At 42.9% G+C, this 17,488-nt stretch overlaps 1 protein-coding gene across 3 annotated transcripts in view; it reads right to left on the reverse strand.

Annotated features, from left to right (window-relative positions):
- The window catches only part of kidins220a (kinase D-interacting substrate 220a), a 46,174-nt gene that overhangs the window by 6,813 nt on the left and 21,873 nt on the right, over positions 1-17,488 (reverse strand). For 2 of the 3 annotated variants that reach the window (XM_085343746.1, XM_085343745.1), the window contains exons 24-26: positions 4,597-4,775; positions 2,364-2,575; positions 1,514-1,627 (exon numbers count right to left, since the gene is read on the reverse strand). In XM_085343746.1, the coding sequence (XP_085199872.1) occupies positions 1,514-1,627; positions 2,364-2,575; positions 4,597-4,775 (505 nt within the window). Of the gene's footprint in view, positions 1-803; positions 864-1,513; positions 1,628-2,363; positions 2,576-4,596; positions 4,776-17,488 lie in introns of all 3 variants that reach the window. The other variant, XM_085343744.1, reaches the window with a different exon arrangement.

Raw genomic sequence — 17,488 nt, forward strand, 5'->3', positions numbered from 1 at the left:
AGACGGAATGAACATTACTCAGTAATCTATATTTAAATCTTTCATACAGCTCCTCTAAATGCTTGCTGGCAGCAGCCTGATAAGTGCCTTTGTGAAGCAGAAATCTCCCGAGTAGCGTTATCATCAAATTGTTCTAATACTGGCTGATTTCTCTTCAAATGTGTGAATATCTGGATGCAGAGGCTCACTTCTTTTCAGTGCAACTCCAAGCATCCTTGATGTAAGTTCACAGGACCTCTACATCCATTTACAAGAAGAAGAAGAAAAAAAAATCCAACCCGCTGTTGATTTTTGCACACTGCCCATCACTTATGATGGGCACAAAATGAGCAATGGGCAGTGTGTGTTTTTGGCTTTCGTTTTAAGACAGACCATTTTTGATCCCACACACTTTTCACCAAGACTTCGCAGTGTGAAATATCCATTTATAAGAGAAGTAGAGATTGCAGTGTGCCAGAATCAGAATTAACTTCATTCAGCGTGTTATAATTACATGTGTTATTGCTTGCACACTCCTTAGTGGGGGGTAATAATCACACCGGATGCAGCTTACTATGAGTATTTAAGCAGTCTGCAGCACGCAGCAGGCGTGACAGCTTATTTTAGTTCTCCTGGCGTTTGTAAACCACTGCAACAAAATAAGTAGCCTGCCGCACAACGAGGCATGCCTGTTATTCGTGCAGCATGTGAGGTTTAAGCATCAGGCCTGCAGGCAGATAATGAAGGACTACTTTTTTTGTTTTTTGCATTAGTGTTGAGTTTGTATGTGCGTATTACACGTCCGCTAATGTTAGTAAGGTTACCATTGTGGGGTCAATGGGGCTTGTGTGGAAGGCTTCGCTGGCATCCTCTGCAATAATGTCCTGATATGGAGTGCAGAATGGAGACAAGGATTGTACAGGGAGACGTGTTAACGAGGGTTGGGGTTATAAGCATGCAGCCTACTGGGAGGACCTTAAACTTCTTAATTTGCAAGGGTAAGGCTTTACAAACAGAGAAATACCCCCGCTAAGGTCAGGACCTGGACTGTGAATGAGAACAGTGATAGTGAAAACAGGGAGTTATAAAATCATTGAGAGGAAATGAAGAAATTTAAAACTAAAGCATATAGAATCACTAACAGGACAAATGAGGTGTGCGACAGAAAAGGAAGTATTAAAAAAGGAAAGGAGGTCATACTTTGCGGTTCACAATGGACTTCACAGCACATTAAACACTGAGTGCTAAAACTCCACGCTGTCCTGAGCCTGAAATTTTACAAGTTTAATTATTTAATCTATTAACTTAACTCTGTGTATGTCTAATCAAATAAGACTTTTCTAGCTGCCAGGAAGCACTGCTCAGATGTCATAAACTTATTAACAAAGTGAACCAGAAGAGTAAAAAGCGTTTAAACTTTCAATCGATCCAGTCAAACAACGTCAAACACACTATTAACACTTCTTTACGGTGTATGTGCTACGGTGAGATGAAAGCACGTGTGAAATGCATTTAGCCCAACTTCTTTACTTACAAGTCCACTGGTGTCTTGCGGTTGACCGGGTGGTTTAATGGAAGGACGCGAGGATGAGGGGACATGGTGGGAGAAATGCCGTGGCAGGTGATACACGTGATGGGGGAAATAAGGCTACGAGGGGAGAAAGAAGGATTGTGGAAAGGCAGGCAGGAAGACAAAATAAAACAAAAATCATAAAATCATATAAAGGAGCATGAGCATGTGTACATATAACAGGAAAGGATGCTGGGGGGGATATCATGGTCATGCGGCACTGTCCAAATCTGCAATGTAGGTCAACTGATAAGGAATAAAGGACTGGGCAGCTAAATCCAGTAACTCTTTGAAATCCATCTTTATTTCAATAGGTGCTTTCTGACCAGAGGAGCCAATCACAGTTCTTAAGAAAAACAATGAGTAAATATTAGTAGAGATTGAAGGACTCTGATATTGGCTGTGTGAGTCTGCACTCAGTGAAAATGACAATCACAACAACCAAAGTAGATCTGAATCAATATGATTTAATGGAGACTATCAATGGTCAAGGATCAGATTTGGAGGCTAACATCAGCAGCAAGCTGCTGAAAGAAGCTTCTGTCTAAAGGAAACAGCTATTTGTAACACTACCTAAAAGAACATCACACTGCTTTCAACTATGTCCTTGCTGTATTTCCTTTCCGCCTACATTTTTCCTAATTCCTCATTGGTATGTTCTCACATGGGACCACCCCAGTGGGTAGTCCTTAGACCTGTTTGGCCTGAAAGCACCTATTGTGTGCCATTTTTGGGTTGTTAGCATTGTCATTTGGCCATATAGACACCTTTTAGAGTGAGTAGTAGGTACAGGATGTAAGTCATGTTTCCTCACCCGGTTGTAGAAAGGGTGCTGAGGGCCAGTCATTCCACTGAAGTAGGCACTGTGTGGCTGAGGAGGCAGGGATCCGGTGAAGGAGCCTGCTGGGGAGCAGGCGGCAGAGTGTTGGGTGTAAACTGACTGGGGACGGGCCGCTGCCTCTTGGAGGGGCAGTGTGGGATAGGTCACTCCTCCGATGTGCATCTGCTCCCTGGCCGCACGCACATCTAAGAGACGGCAGAGGCAGGGAAGAAGTACAATGGAAAGAGTGAGAGAGAGAGGAAGGGTTTATCTGTGATGCTGATTATCATGTCTAGGCGATGACTATAAAGACCCTTCAGATCCACCCACACATCAATAATTTAGCTTTATTTCATAATCTCTGGAGAGTTTGGACAGTTGTGAATTCAGAGGAAAAAAACTACATATCAAACAGCTGACGTACATGCCGGCAAAATTCTTTGATTCTCAAAGCACTGCAGGGAATACAACAAGAACATTGTTCGTGAACATGTTCTCCTTATCCCAGTAAGAAGAGAGTCAAACAACTACAGACTGGAAAGAAAATTAGCGCAGATGTTACAATTACAGAGACCTTCAACTGTGAATTCCACTCTCACATTGATTCCTATTACTCTGTTTGCTCACAAACAGCAGGCGTGTTGATATTCTCTGTTTTCCAGATTATATGCCAGCCACGTGACGTTTTCTGGCACATGCAGCTCTTTGCTGTCCCCGTCAAATAAATTCGCCCATGTAAACAAACAAAGAGGACCATGTGAACTCATAGACATCATCCCGTAAGTGCTTTGCTACAACCGCTTTCACACGAACCATTCTGACTTTGAGAGAAGTCGTGGAGGAGGTAAGTAGGGAGCTTCGGTTAAAGCTCCCAAATTAAAGTTAAATAAGCCCGAAGACAGAACAGAGTAGCTCTGTGCGGCTGGCAAGAAAGGAAGAACCAGAAACAGAAGCAGGCACCAGAATGTCTCCTGGTTATACAAGTGGCTGCTGAATGACACGCTGAGTGAGACCCAATCCAGCCTGTGAACACAATGGGGGCCTTATGATGTGAGTCAGGCTCATGGGCGGGTATCACTGACAGCACTGCCCACTGGTTGGCCACAGGACACTGGGCACCAAGTACCAACTGGTCAGGGAGGGGAGCGCAGGGAGTTCGATGACTGGGTAGGAGCGTTGGTCACCTTCCGTTTCGCCGTGGATAAGAGTGGAGGCACAAACGCCCACAGTTTTGAGCACGTACAAACACATGTTTCATGGATGCATACACTACACGCACCTTTTTAGGAACAGAGTACTGTACTTACAGATCGGGGCGTTTGGTTGTAGTACTTTGTCAGCTGCGCCCTCCGTGACTCAAAGTTGTTTCAGTGGAACAGACTTTCTGTGTGTGCGAGTGTGTGTTTTCTGTGGTCTCATAACGCTATGATGCAGCAGCTTCACACCAGGCGTCATCCACACTCCTGTACGGGCCGAATGGACGCTGACGCACGGTAGCGAAAGTACAACTCCGCTCTGGCTTACAGTTTAACAGTGATGCACTATTACGTCAGTGTAACTACAAAGTGTGAAATTTGGTGCTGCACTATGGCCAGATTGGAAACGGGGAGCGAAGGCATTGTCCTGATCGTACAGCGCTGGTCGACATTTGATTGTTTGGAAACGAGACCCACGCTGTGGGTTACTGAGAGCCCCTGCAGTGGGCGATTTTAGAGCAAACCCTGCTACAATGCTATGAGTAATGCCACTACCAAATGAGCTGGCACTGCACCGGACACATTGCATAGAGGACAGTTTTCAGTGTCTCCATGCTATTGTTCACTATTCAGTTTGGGGGTTTTTGTCCCATCATAACAGCTAAATCATCCACGTGCCAACTGAGCTTGTCCGTTTGCTGAAGATGTCCATGAGATGTGGCTGAAAGCTTCAGAGGCAACAACAGAGTTCATCCCCTTCATGCTCCCTTTCCTTTCCCCAGATTGCAACAAAATAAAACAGATTTGGATGTGGTAGACTGCACTCCCCAGCACTATCATCAAAATACCAAATGAGGGAATATCTTTTGAAAGAATGCTAATCCCTGCAGGAGAGCACAGGAGACTGCCAAAGAGCACTGAAGTTGTTCTGACAGGATATTGCAACTCAAATATCTACTAACACTATGCTATTTATGGCAGGGTTTGTTTGTTTTTCTGCCATCTGTAAAATATACCATGTGTGTACAGACCTGCTATGATCTCCCGCAATTTGGGGTCCAAGTTAACAGTGCAGGGCAGAAACATCTCCACATCTCTGGCAGTAAGAACAGGCGTCCTGGAGGAGAGGAACACTTCAAAGCTGCGGATGTCTCCGTCGATCTCCAGCAGAGGCTCCACGTCCTTTGTGGTCGGGATGTTCTTGGAGATTCTTTAGAGGAATGAAGAATTTTTGAAGGAGTTATTGTAGTGAATATTTACCTTAATTGATACTTATTAAGACGAAAAATGCCAAGGACAACAAAAAACACATGGCACCACTGACTATTTGAGGGTGTTTAGAAATGTGATGTTTGCAACCACTGCTGGCATGACTTATCAGAATGTATGTATGACATTAGTTAACACCATTTTACTACATCTTGTATTGCACGTGAACACTAAATTAGAAATCAGAAAGGTAAATTACCCTTTGATCAAATACTTTAACAATACAAATAACAGAAATTTAAAAAGCACCAATTGGAAACAATATTACAATTTGACACCTTTTACTCCTCTTTATGAGTTAAGAACCAAAGAGAGCACAAGGATGACGACAAACTATTCTGTCTTACTGACAAATATGGCATAAATATGTAACTGCATGCTAAATTCTGACTTGTGGATTCATAGCAAAAAATAGAAATCATTAAATTCTGACAAAAAAAGGAAAGAGGAAACAACAAGCAGTTCTGTTAAGATTGAAAAGATATGACAACGGTCATCATCATCATGAGAGTAGAGAGATAACTGGATTTAGAAAAAGGCGAGATAGTGAAAGCGGGGATGTTCGAGTACAGATAGAGTGAGGGATGTTATCTTTTCTGAGCAGAGGAGGAAACCTGAGAAGATGACAATCAGGGTAATTTAGCAAGCAGCAGACGGAAGCGCGTCATGATGTGCTGCTACGGTTAACGTGATGTTTGTTATCACAGGCCCTAAGTAAACACCACGTTTGGAGGTTGTTCTGTTTCTGCATGATTATAGTTTTCCTGGTCTATACAGCAGGGGGGAAAAAGCTGTACTACATGAAGAACTTTAGATGAGAACAATTTATCGACGCTGTGTTCAGCTTATGGAATATTCCATTTTAAAACACTAAAATTAAAATTGTATAAACCTAATTTTAGACCCCGGAAATGCTGCATATGGATTACAAATGCTGAAAGGTTATGAAGTGAGGACTTTTATTTAAGCTGAATAATGTTAAAAGTGCTATCACAAAATCACAGAAAGGGTAAAATGAGGCCAAGGATACACAGGATACAAACAACAACAAGCCACAGCAATCAGTACATCTCGACCGATCCTATCATTCAGACAGGAAAATATGAAACTTGGAGTGACTTATGACACCGGCCATTCATCATGAGAGTATGCAGCTCTTATCAGATGAATGAGGAGACTTCAGTGGGGAGTAGACATTTTTCTCATCTCGGCTTCCATTTGTCATCCAAACCCTTCATCATTTTCTCAGTAGATGCTTTTCTCTCCCTACATCTCCCTTAACCTTCCCTCCTTACAGATCAACCTCAACTCACCCTCCTCTAATACATCATCCAGTCTGTCTAGTGGTGAGCTGTGCAGGGAATACAAGCTGGAAAAGTTGGGGTTTTTCTCAAAGACTGAGCTGTTTTCAACAGTGAACACAGACTCGTCTTTCTGTGACTTGATTGGATGATTAGTACGGCTGCTGCTGCTGCTGCATGCTAGCTAAGTCAGGATGAGGTCAGCATCTGGCCAGAGCTCAACACAGCAGACTGTTAGCTAATAATCCAAAATATAAACTAACTTAATCTGGTTAACACGGTGGCCTGAAATGTCCTCCATCAGCCCATTCCAGTGAAGTTCTCATACCTCAGTGATGGGTGGTCACAAACAAGTCCTTTAAAGGTGCAGAACACTCAGTTACAAGTTACATAATTTCCATTTCTGGCTGTTAGTTGACACTCCAGACTGCTTACAGTGAGTGAACAGGTAGGGCTCCAGTCCTCTGTTCAAGGACATTTCCACAGGACAGATGGCTGGTGATAGACAGGTCTGCAGCGCTAAAACCTGTGACCTTGTTGCAGGTTCATGCTCAAGTCTGACAAGAAATACTGACATTTGGGTGTCTTAGAGAGACATTCTGGCGTGTTTGGTAGTCATAATAAATGAAAAATAAATATATGACATGCAAATCCCGCATGTTGATAGCATATACATTATTTCAGTTGAATCAAGTGAATGTTTTCATATTTATCTTCCCACTCAGGATCTTCTCTTAGAACAGCCCAGGTGGCTCACAGCAACCCTTTGTACCCACCCAACTGCTACTTAGAAAAGACAGTGAGGAGTAGGGATGGGTACCGGTACCGGACATAAACGGTAGTAACCAGACCGAAAAGCAGCGCACATTTCGGTGCTTTATTTCGGCGCTTTTTTTTCCTGAAATGTCATACACTTTGGATTCCAGCCAATCATTTTACCTTTGCAAGCGTAGTAGGCGGGCCCAGGTACGTACGTTCTTTTAGAGCAGAGCTACAGATTAAAAATGCCCAAGGCGAAGCGGTCAAAAGTCTGGCTGTACTTCACAGCAAAAGATGCAAACTCAGCAGCCTGCAACAAGTGCTTTAAGCTGATACTGTGATACTGTCAAAGGAGGTAACACTTCAAATCCGATGAAACACCTGGCGACGCATAGCGTGTTTTTAAAAGCAGAGAAATGCACCGTATTTGATAGCTTGCACTGTGCACCGTGCACATCTACTGCGGGTGTGGTGCCTGTTATCGGACCCGGAGTTTGCAACATCCCCCAAAAACCCAAAGAGGAGAGTCCTGGCCCCTAGCCCTGCCAGTGTAGCAGAAATGATGAGGATGATGATGGCAGCAGCAGCCGTTCTTCTCTGCGTGAGTAGCTTAATGTTGTTCGTGTGTAATTTACGTTGAGTAGGCTAACCACGTTATTACATTAATGCATGTAAGGTGAACTAGCAAACATCATCATAGCTACATGCGGCTGTCTTCTTGTTTGATGGCAGATACTAACTTCACCCTGGCCAAAAAGGCTAAAATGACCAAAGAAAAAGTGGAAAACAGTTAAACATGAGAGGTTTTTGGACAAAGTTTGTGTTTTTCCCCCCCATTGTTTAAGCACTGCTTCCAGCCAAGAGTGATGCCATAAATCCCCTATAGCTGCAGAAAAGGCTAACATTGTTGTCTTTTTACAAAAAAACAGCTAAACACGAGAGGTTTTTGGACAAAGTTCGTGTTCTTCATTCTTTAAGCACCGGTTCAAGCACCGTTTAAGCACCAGCACCATTTCAAAAGTACCAGTTTGGTACTGGTATCGGATAAAACCTAAACGATACCCATCCCTAGTGAGGAGACAGAAAAGGCTGTGAGTAGAGAGGACAGAGCAGCACAGCTGGCTCCAGTGGACAAAGCCCTCTCAGTGTTTCTTCCATTAGAACCTTTAATAAGACCCAAAAAGTTGAGGAAGCTCATTGTTGGCACACAGACGAACCCTCTGCTGTGACCTAGCGGATAAGTGTGATTCTGAAGGCACAGCTGTTACCTGAGTGTACATGCACGTAAGCACCACCACTGATGGTGTCAGCCTGAGTGCTGATTCAAATAACACTGACGAGAACAATTATGTAATATCCACTGCAGACACCTGGGCAGTCAGGATGGGAAAATTCAAAGGCACAGATGAAGGGTGGAGTATGTGTTTAAGCGCATGCGCGAGTGTCTGTGTGTGTGTGTGTGTGTGTGTGTACTGTATGTGTGTGGGGGTGTTTGGTTCCTTTTCTCATGAACTGTATTAACCCATACACAGACTGAGAGAATCTTGTGCTTTTCCCCATTTCCAGCTGGCTTAGTGCTGTTTATTTGTGGGTCTGAAGACACAGACCAACAGGAGCCAGTGAGTCACACACACACAAACATGCACGCACACAGAGCACTTCCTTTTGCTATACAAAGAACATCCTCCACAGACTTTCTAAGGAATCTTATATCTTTTTATAGGACCATCTAAAATAACTCTGTAATGTGTAAACAGGAAAAAAAATTAGAAAGGGCTCCAATTATGAAAGTATAACTGAGACTTATTATGCTTAGATGTACACACAGACAGAAATTTTGGTCTACTACAGACTGTTTATATTCATAGATTTATTATAGCCCGAGGAGTCATATGTTAGATGATAAGTTACTAAGAATTATAACTGAAAATAACTCAATAACTCATTTATCTTGTCATATTTTCAGACACATTTGCTTTTGTTAAAACTGAGACAAGTTTCACAAACAAATAAAAAACCCTTAATTTATACTGGACAACAATGGCAACCAAGAAACTGGCTACAATGTGCATAATTCACTGAGTTGTGTGTTTGCTCTTGGTAATGCACAATGTGCAAGCATACAGGAGCACAGACAGATGTCTCTTCTAAATACAACTGGATTTGCTAAGAGCAAGTCAAGTACATCCATCATGCCCAGACAAACTGTGAGAGAATAAGAAGACGACTAAGTTCCCAACTACCTATTCAGACAAGAAAGGAAAGACAGACACTGAGTGGAAATCCTGCTTCAAGGAGGACCAAAACGTGAAAAACAAAACAAATCAACAAATAGTGGAAAAGGAACCCCCCCCCCACAAAATAAGCATAAACTGTACATAAAAGATGGATATAGCTACTGTGACCCATTGCCATATTGGGTTTCTGAAAAAGAACATGACAAACAGCTGATTTAGACTGGTAAAGCCTACAACGTAACCTACTTAAGCAGCCGACGGCATTGCCAGCATTCATGCGTCTGCATGCTGTATTATGTGTTAATCATCCTGTGGTTGTGTCCCGGTGTATTATATGCACTGGGACACAACCCAGCAAATTATAGTGGTGTGAAAAAGTGTTTGGAAGACTTGCTGTGGTAAATGAAATCATGAATTCTGCTTTCTACCAAAACATCCTGAAGGAGAATGCCCTGCCATCTGTTTGTGACCTCAAGCTCAAGTGCACTTGGGTTCTACAGAAAATGGAGACTTTGGCGTAGCCTTCGCTTGAATCCGATTGAGATGCTGTGGCATGACCTTAAAAAGGCAGTTTAGCTCGTTCACCTTCATTTAGAAAATGCAAGTATAACAAACATACAAAAAAATGGGAAACACTTTTCACACTACTGTAAATCTGGTGCAAGCTACGACTGAAACAAATGAAAAGCTAAGACTTTTTCCTTTCTCTATACATCCATTGAGATCCATTCTGACAGTTTCAGCAATCTCCCTCCAGGAATTTGCTGACATGTGCGAGTCCCTATATTGAGGCTATGATTATTACACCTTATATAATAATATATTACCATAAATGATATTTCAGTACTAATGGACTGAGAGCTAACAACTTGACTGCAGGAGTCTGGGTAACACGCTGAAATGCATGTACCCATTAAATGATAAAAACACTTTTAAAATGAGATACGACCACTTAAAATGCCAATATCTAGAATTCCTATCGTTTGAGATGTTGGCTGCAAATCACTATGGACTAATTAGTCATTCTTATCAGAAACCAGTTGCTTAATGAGAAGTTGGATGTTTTGTTTGCAGTGTCCAAGAAGCCACTACACTACTTTCAAGCAGATGAAGAAAAAATTTTCAGCAGCCATTTTTGTAGCACAATAGGCCCATTGACAGGACCAGGCTTATAGTTGCAGTCATGCAGGCGCACAGGTCCAACCTCTTGCTGTGTGGTGTGGCTACTGGGAGCTTTCTGGGCTTATCCAAATGCTAATAGGTCCCAAAGCTGACTGGGGCATAGCCTTTCTTCTCCTCTCAACTCCCACACACTGCAGCTGATGGGAAGGAGCAGAATTCATCTCGCTCGCTCTCTCTTCAGTACTCTCGCTGGGCACAGAAAGTATGAATGTGCCACTTGACTTTGCTTTATAGCTGCCCACTGTGCTTATGGGTGACATTCGCACACACGCCACAAAGAGGTGGTCTCTCTGCCAAACATTTCCATAAAGGGGCCCAAAGACAGAGAGATGCCTCAGAACAGACAACCGCCTGTGCGCATTGTGTTTGAGAAGCTCAAGAGTTTCGATGTCAGACACTGTGCGACCAGTACAACAATGTGTGGGTGAAGAAGTTAACCAGGCCCGGGTCCGGCACATTCCTCTCCTGGTCAGAGTCATGTCAGAGCTGCTGGTAGTGTCTACCCAGCATGTGGATGAAAACAGCGAGGCCCTCTCTGGAAAAACAGTGGACAGGCGAGTTGGCGCGTGGATTCACAGCATCAAGGCTGAGGGAGGTTATTGTTACAATGGAAGCTGCCAAGACCTCCACCACCCAAAGGCAGAGGGGAGAGCAAAAATATGTTTTCACTTTAGATGACGCCATGTTCTTTGTCTCCTTAAAAATCCAGACGCATTTCCTTGATTTAAAGCAAATGCTTCAAGTACTGTGGACACCCCTGTCTCTGCTTTCCTCTTCGTCTCTAACCTTCCCTTTTCCTTGCTTCCTTGTCTTGGCAGTGCCAACTGACAACTTGCGGCAGCGTCTGCTTTCCATATACATTTGTGGCAAAGTTAAGTCCAGTAATTGAAACTCTCTTGTACTAAGCTGGACCTGTGCATCCCAAAGCAAACCACAGAGACAAGCAGGCTAATGGGAAACACACCATGCTGATAAAAACCAAGCAGTTTCGGAGCAAGCGGCCTCTCAGTGAAACGGGCTCAGGGCTCAGTGGTTCCGTGAAATGTTGATTAAACTCATGTGTAGCGCCGAAATGGAGCCTCCTTGTTCCAGACCCCAAAAACCTTAACTGAACCCTCCACTCAGAGCAACTAGGGCCTCATTCTTGACAAATATTAAAACAGTAAACCTCAACTTAGTGATTTACGCACAAGAAGAGAGTTTGGAGCATCCTTGGGTCATTACACAGTTTGTTCATTGTGACAGTAATTGCACCATGAAGCTCATATCAGCACATGTGGTTGTTTGATAGCTGTAATGGCCAGTTGATAGGCCATATGATGCTCGGTTAAGTGGGGTGGACTGCTAAAGTGAAGACAAATGGGCAGCTGTAGATTATGCAGCTGGAATAAAAATGAATCCATACAGTGAAAAATTAATATGACAAACAAACTTGGGAGTCTCAGACTGGACGAGCAATCCTGTTCAACGTCACTGAAAGGGATACATGTGTCAATAATAAGAAGAGAAACTGGAATGAGAAAAAGAAAAATCAATGAGAATGTGAGAGAAAGAAAAGGAAATTACTGTGGTAAAACAAAAGCTTCTCCAGTTCAATTTGCATCCAAGTTAGAGGCAAGGATGTAAAGCCTCGCGTGATTATTAAGGACTTTAAAAAAAAGCAGACTGTTTGAGCAACTACTACAGAGGCTGACAACAAGATCACAGAAAGTCAATGATAATGTAGAAAAAAAGCACCTGTGAAACCTTTCAGAGGCTAAATCCTCAATATGTTTCTCTGGGCTTCTTTGCAATTTCCGTGTGGTTTCTGCACACATATTCTAACAAGCCCTAACCTCCATTGACCTTTGAAGGGCCAGGATGTTAATGTCAGTTAAGAGCCGGATGTGTGTGTGTGCGTATCAAGATTGCCCGTGGCTCCCGCAGTGGCTGAGTGGTGAATCTCACTGTCCCCTTAAAGGTCAGCGCCGACCCTCTTGTAACCCTGTGCTGCTATTTATAATCAGCCCCCACCTTCTAGCAGTTCCAGCACAAAGACACGGGAAAGCACGAGAGAGATCAGTGATAATGCTCAACACTGCAGAAATACCAAAGTATCAGGCGGCTGTCAGCTTCTCAGCCCTCTGCTCTTTTTCTTCCATCTAAGTGTCACATTTAAATGTTAACCCAACCTTGTGGTCTGATGGATGGGCTCTAAGACCGGAGCAGAGGTCAGCCAGAGGTGTAGCGGTGGGGCTTTTACTGCATTTAAAAATGATTATTTGTGCTTTGTACAAAAAGAGAACAGAGCAGCTCTCTTGTTTCTGACCAATTAGACTAATCCTTCAACCTCGGCTTGCAGGCACAAATGAAAAAGGCTTTAAGGATTTTCTAGCAAAGAATGCTGCACAACGTTCTTTCCGGTAGCCTCCCTGCACAAATACACACAAGAGCAGTCAAAAACTCCTCTTCCACATACATACACACACACACACACCTCCTCCTGTGTCACCTGTACACACTGGCCAGAGCTGTCTTTTTTTTCCTTTTACATTTTAAGTAGCTCAGTAGGGGTTGGGTGGTGTTGGAGCTGGCTGAGGCTGATTCATGCCTTAGTCAACGCCAGCAAACACCTGAGGGATGCAAGAACGACAGAGCAGGCCAAATCGACCCACACGCATACGTGCACTCAAGTGGAATCAGCAGAGGACCGGTTTCACTAATATAAACAGCCACGTGGGACCCAGGGGACATGTGCATGAATTTCTGTGTGTGTGTCCACCACCTGGACTATCTCACTTGGAGCAGCAGCATCACCTGAGGCTTCAAATACACCCGAGACGCTAGCACACCAATGGCAAACGCCTCATGCGGTAATCCTGCTGGTATCTGGTCTGATCCTCTGTAGTATTCACAAGCTTTGGTTCCGTTACCTTATTTTACCTGCAGAGACAGAACTCTTTCTTCTTGCTCTCTCTTTCTTACCTCCCCCCACCCCCCAACTGTTCCTGTTTTTCCATCTTTATCTCACACCAACCCTAGTTTCGTTTTTGTCTCCGTCTGTCTTTATCTTCCCTTCAGTCAGGTGGTCTGTCAGCACACTAGTGTGTAGACTCAGTGGCGGTGTCCTATCAGCGATGGAGCCAGAACTCTATTGAGACACAGGTGACTTCACATTAGCCTTTACAAATTCACACACGTTTGGAGGCCTCTTGGCAAATGGCAGCGCAGTGAACGATCGAATTACCAGTTTTACTCTGTATTTCACTGAAATACCTCCTGGGTACAGGGACAATGGGCTCTCTCAGAGGACAGAGAGAGGGAAGAAAACCATTTTGCGCATTTGTCGTGCAGCTAGATTATAGAATGTGTTGCAAATGCGACAGAACTCCATATGAATGGGCTGTATGGTGAAGAATAAAGACTTTTTTTTCTTCATTTGAGGGCAGGAAAAGTTCAGAAGTGTTCATTATAACAAAAGAACAGGGTCTCGTCATTTTTTGAGTCCAGATTTTTAAGAGCTTATTAAAAGAACTCCGCATAAAGGGAATCACCAGCGTGAGCTTTGGAATGGCGCTTTTATCCCTGCACATAATTGCAACCAAATTACAATAATTGTGCCAATTAAAGTAATCCCGAATGAAGAGAGTGTCATCTTAATGTTTCAGTACTTGGGATAAGAGTCTCCCTAATTAAGAGTGAATTGGTGGGCTGCATATTCATTCAGACTGTGATTAGTGGAAAAAAAAAAGTTTTTAAGTGTCCATCGAGTGGCTGGCTGTACATCACTGAAAGGGTGAATGCTGGGTCAAGCCAACAAATCGGAGGTGAAAAGAAGATGAAAGGATGAGAGAAACGGTTCGTTATTCACAAGCCGTGACCTGGTGATTAAAAGCACAGAGGGCACAGAAAGTGGGAATTTTTTTTTTGCCCACAATACTACAAAACATAGTGTCACTGTGTTTCTAAATACAAATTCACCTGACAACAATTTCTCTGCTGTGTTCTGCTTCCTGCACTGTGTGAATGTGTGTGAGTACGCATGTTTGTTGAACACAGCCTGCATCTCAGGGTCTGATTAATTACACCGATTCTCAGAGGAGTTGGGGGTGACATATGTTCTTGCACTGGTGTGAGAGCTAGCTAGTGTGTGTGAATTTTTGTGAGTTTTCTATCAACTGCATGCATAAGATTTGTGTGTGATTTCATGTGTGCACCTGTGTAAATTGCAAAAACTTGTAGTGGCAAATGAGTTTCAGTTGAAACATGCACGGATGACAACTCCTGAGTGTGTGTGTGAGAGAGTGTCTATAAGTCCATGGCATGCAATAGTTTGTGTGTATATATATGAGTGGGTGTGTAATGAACAGAAGATTCAGGTGCAACGCCAGAAACACACTCCTGAGTGCAGCAGGGGCATCCTGGCACACACAGGGTACCAGATGTCAGAGCAGCGCAGGAACCTGCTCAGTGGACCAGTGACACTTTTTTTTTTCTTTTTCTAGAGCTGAAAACTGGATCTGGGCGTCCAGGAATAAACTCTCTTAGGACCCGACTGAACCCGCCCTCACAGATGATTAGATCCAAGTATGTTAACCCTACATCCAAAATTACTTCACTGTGAAACAAATGATCAAAAAACAAGTACAAGTCATTTGAAAGTCCCTGAAGATCCTGCAGTTAGCATATTTAAATCACATCCAAACCCGAAGATATTCAGTGTTTCAGAAACCAAAGAAAGCAGGAACTCCTTTGGTTCTGGTTCTAGCTACTTGAATGCCTGGAAGCAATATTTAATTTTTTCCACTAAAAAATAGCAACTTATCACATATTTTTGCCAACTGACTCATCCACTCACTATTTACACTCCTCGTGTCTTCATTGCTTATCCTTTCTCGTTGTTCTTTGGGTTTTTCTCTTTGCTAATACCTACCTTCTGTCAGCCATACTGCTACACTATAAAGCAAATTATTTGCTAACTTTGCTGGTTTGCTTTTTATTTCGTCATTTAGACATTTGATTTTTTTGCTGATTGTTGACTAATTCTGCATAATTAATTGCTGAACACCATGTCCTTAATGCCTATCCACTGCTTTTAATCTTCAACTAATGACAAAGAACAGAAACAAGGACACAGCTGTAGTTAAGTTTAGAAAATATATTCTGATCACTTATTTTAATTTTTTTTTTTGCTTTTTATTCACAAATACAAACCCCCATGGAGACTAGTACCAACCGTTCACAACAATAATAACAGATGTGTATTCAACATCCTAAAACTACTTGTTCAGACATTTAAATTCACTCTACAAATGAATTTCCATTAGATGGCAAAATGTAATATAATGATGCTGAAAAAGCTCAAGGAAATAAATATACAGCAATAACCGCAAAGCAGGAGAGGGCCAGGGTAGCTATAATCATCAGGTTTCTAATGGCAGCTAAGAAACAACTCCTGAGAAGAGACAATAACGAAGAGGAAGTAATGATGTAACCGAAAATGATAGTCATAATGCTGCAGGCTCCAGATCCAATTTACTAATGGAAAGAAAAAACTCAAAAGAAAGATTTGGGTTTGTTAATTTGACAACTACAAATTGAAGACTTGCAGATGCTGGTCTAAAGCATCTGAGTTTTTGTTTTCTTCTCAGGTTCTGTCAGTGTACTGGACACACCACAAGGCTGCCTCACTCGCCCAAGTGTTTTTTGCAATTTCCCCTGTGAAAGTAATGACACAAACATTTTACCTATGCTTCGAGTAAAAGCTTGACTGCTTTGGACCAGTATCTCCTTCAGACAGTGCCGTCTTTGTTCCTCACACACCTCTTTCCCTCAGCTACCATGCATGAGCCTGGGCGGCCCTCAGTCTTAGCATTAACAATAGAAATCGCTGAAGTTATTAACCGATTACGCATTCTCCATCAGATTAAGACGGCTGTACTAGCCTGTTCCTGCAACGGGAATCAGAAGTGAGCTTTTCTCTGCACGCCACGTCCTAAAATGACAGTTCACAGCCCTTCATTGATGCTTGTCAATGCAAAGCAAGTTAGTGAAAAACATTTAGCTGTTTCGAAATCCTGTCTGTTTGTGTGAGATAGGAGAGAAGGTGGGTAAGCATTTCTGTTTATTATTTCTTAAGAGTTCAGCTCACCCCCTTCACTGAAAGGCCTGTGTGTATTCCATAATAATTTACAGTGTGAGAGTTAATTTAGTTTTAATGTATGGGGCATGCAATCTGAACTGAGACCAACTAATGGTGGTTAGCCCCATTTAAAGCACGTTTGTACTTATGAAGATGGAAACAGAAAAAAATATTTAATTGCAACCACAGCTGGTTAACAATAAGTTTATTTTTGATGCTGTGGTATACTTAGCTGTAGACACTTTTACAAAGAGAGGGCAGAGAAGAGGAAGAGCTGCTGCCTTGTGACTGAGATGCAGGGCGACAGTTGACCTATAAGGGGCTGACTCACCCCCCACGTTCACTTCACCACTAATATATTCACTTAGTAACGCTCAGGGGATGTGCAGTTTTGCTGTGTAAAAAAGGCTGTGCATGACAACTCGCACACATGTTTGCAAAATAAAACACAACAAAGAATAGATGAGATCTGAACCACATGAGTCTGAACCACATGAGCAAAAGGATGCTAAGTATAAAAAAAGGAAATTATCAAACTGGTCAAAGTGAAGCTGTGAAACGAGACGTGGGTGGATGTGTGTATTTTTTAACGCTCTGAAAAGGAAAGCAAATAAAAGAAGCTATCCACTTCTCAAACAGGCAGGCAATCCCCGAGACCCCGAGGTTCGTAGAGGTCAGTCAAGTGCCCATCCGTCGTTAAAGGGAATGAGACAGAATAACTCATCCAGAACAAAAAAAAGGGCCTAAAGAGCCTCAGATCATATGAAAGAGGAAGAAAAGAGCAGAGACAGAAAAAGACAGACAGACAGAGGCCTGAGTCTTATCAGCGGAAGATTGGTGTAGGAGATAAGGCCTCTAGGCAAGGCGTTGTGTTTAGCCTGTTCGAGGCTTCCTGTCATCATCATTAAGCCAGCTTCTTCGACGGCCACTGCGGAACAGAGCAGCCATTTGGAAAGACACTCAGCGAGGAGGAAGATAAAGAAAGACAGGGCCGTTGGTCAAAAGCAAGATGATGGCTATATTAGGTCTAATGAGTAGTCTAAGTACAACCCCA

Source organism: Diplotaxodon limnothrissa, linkage group LG19 (assembly GCF_057381915.1).
Source record: "Diplotaxodon limnothrissa isolate DT_005_m linkage group LG19, D_limnothrissa_male_GT1.1, whole genome shotgun sequence".
Lineage (NCBI taxonomy): Eukaryota > Metazoa > Chordata > Actinopteri > Cichliformes > Cichlidae > Diplotaxodon > Diplotaxodon limnothrissa.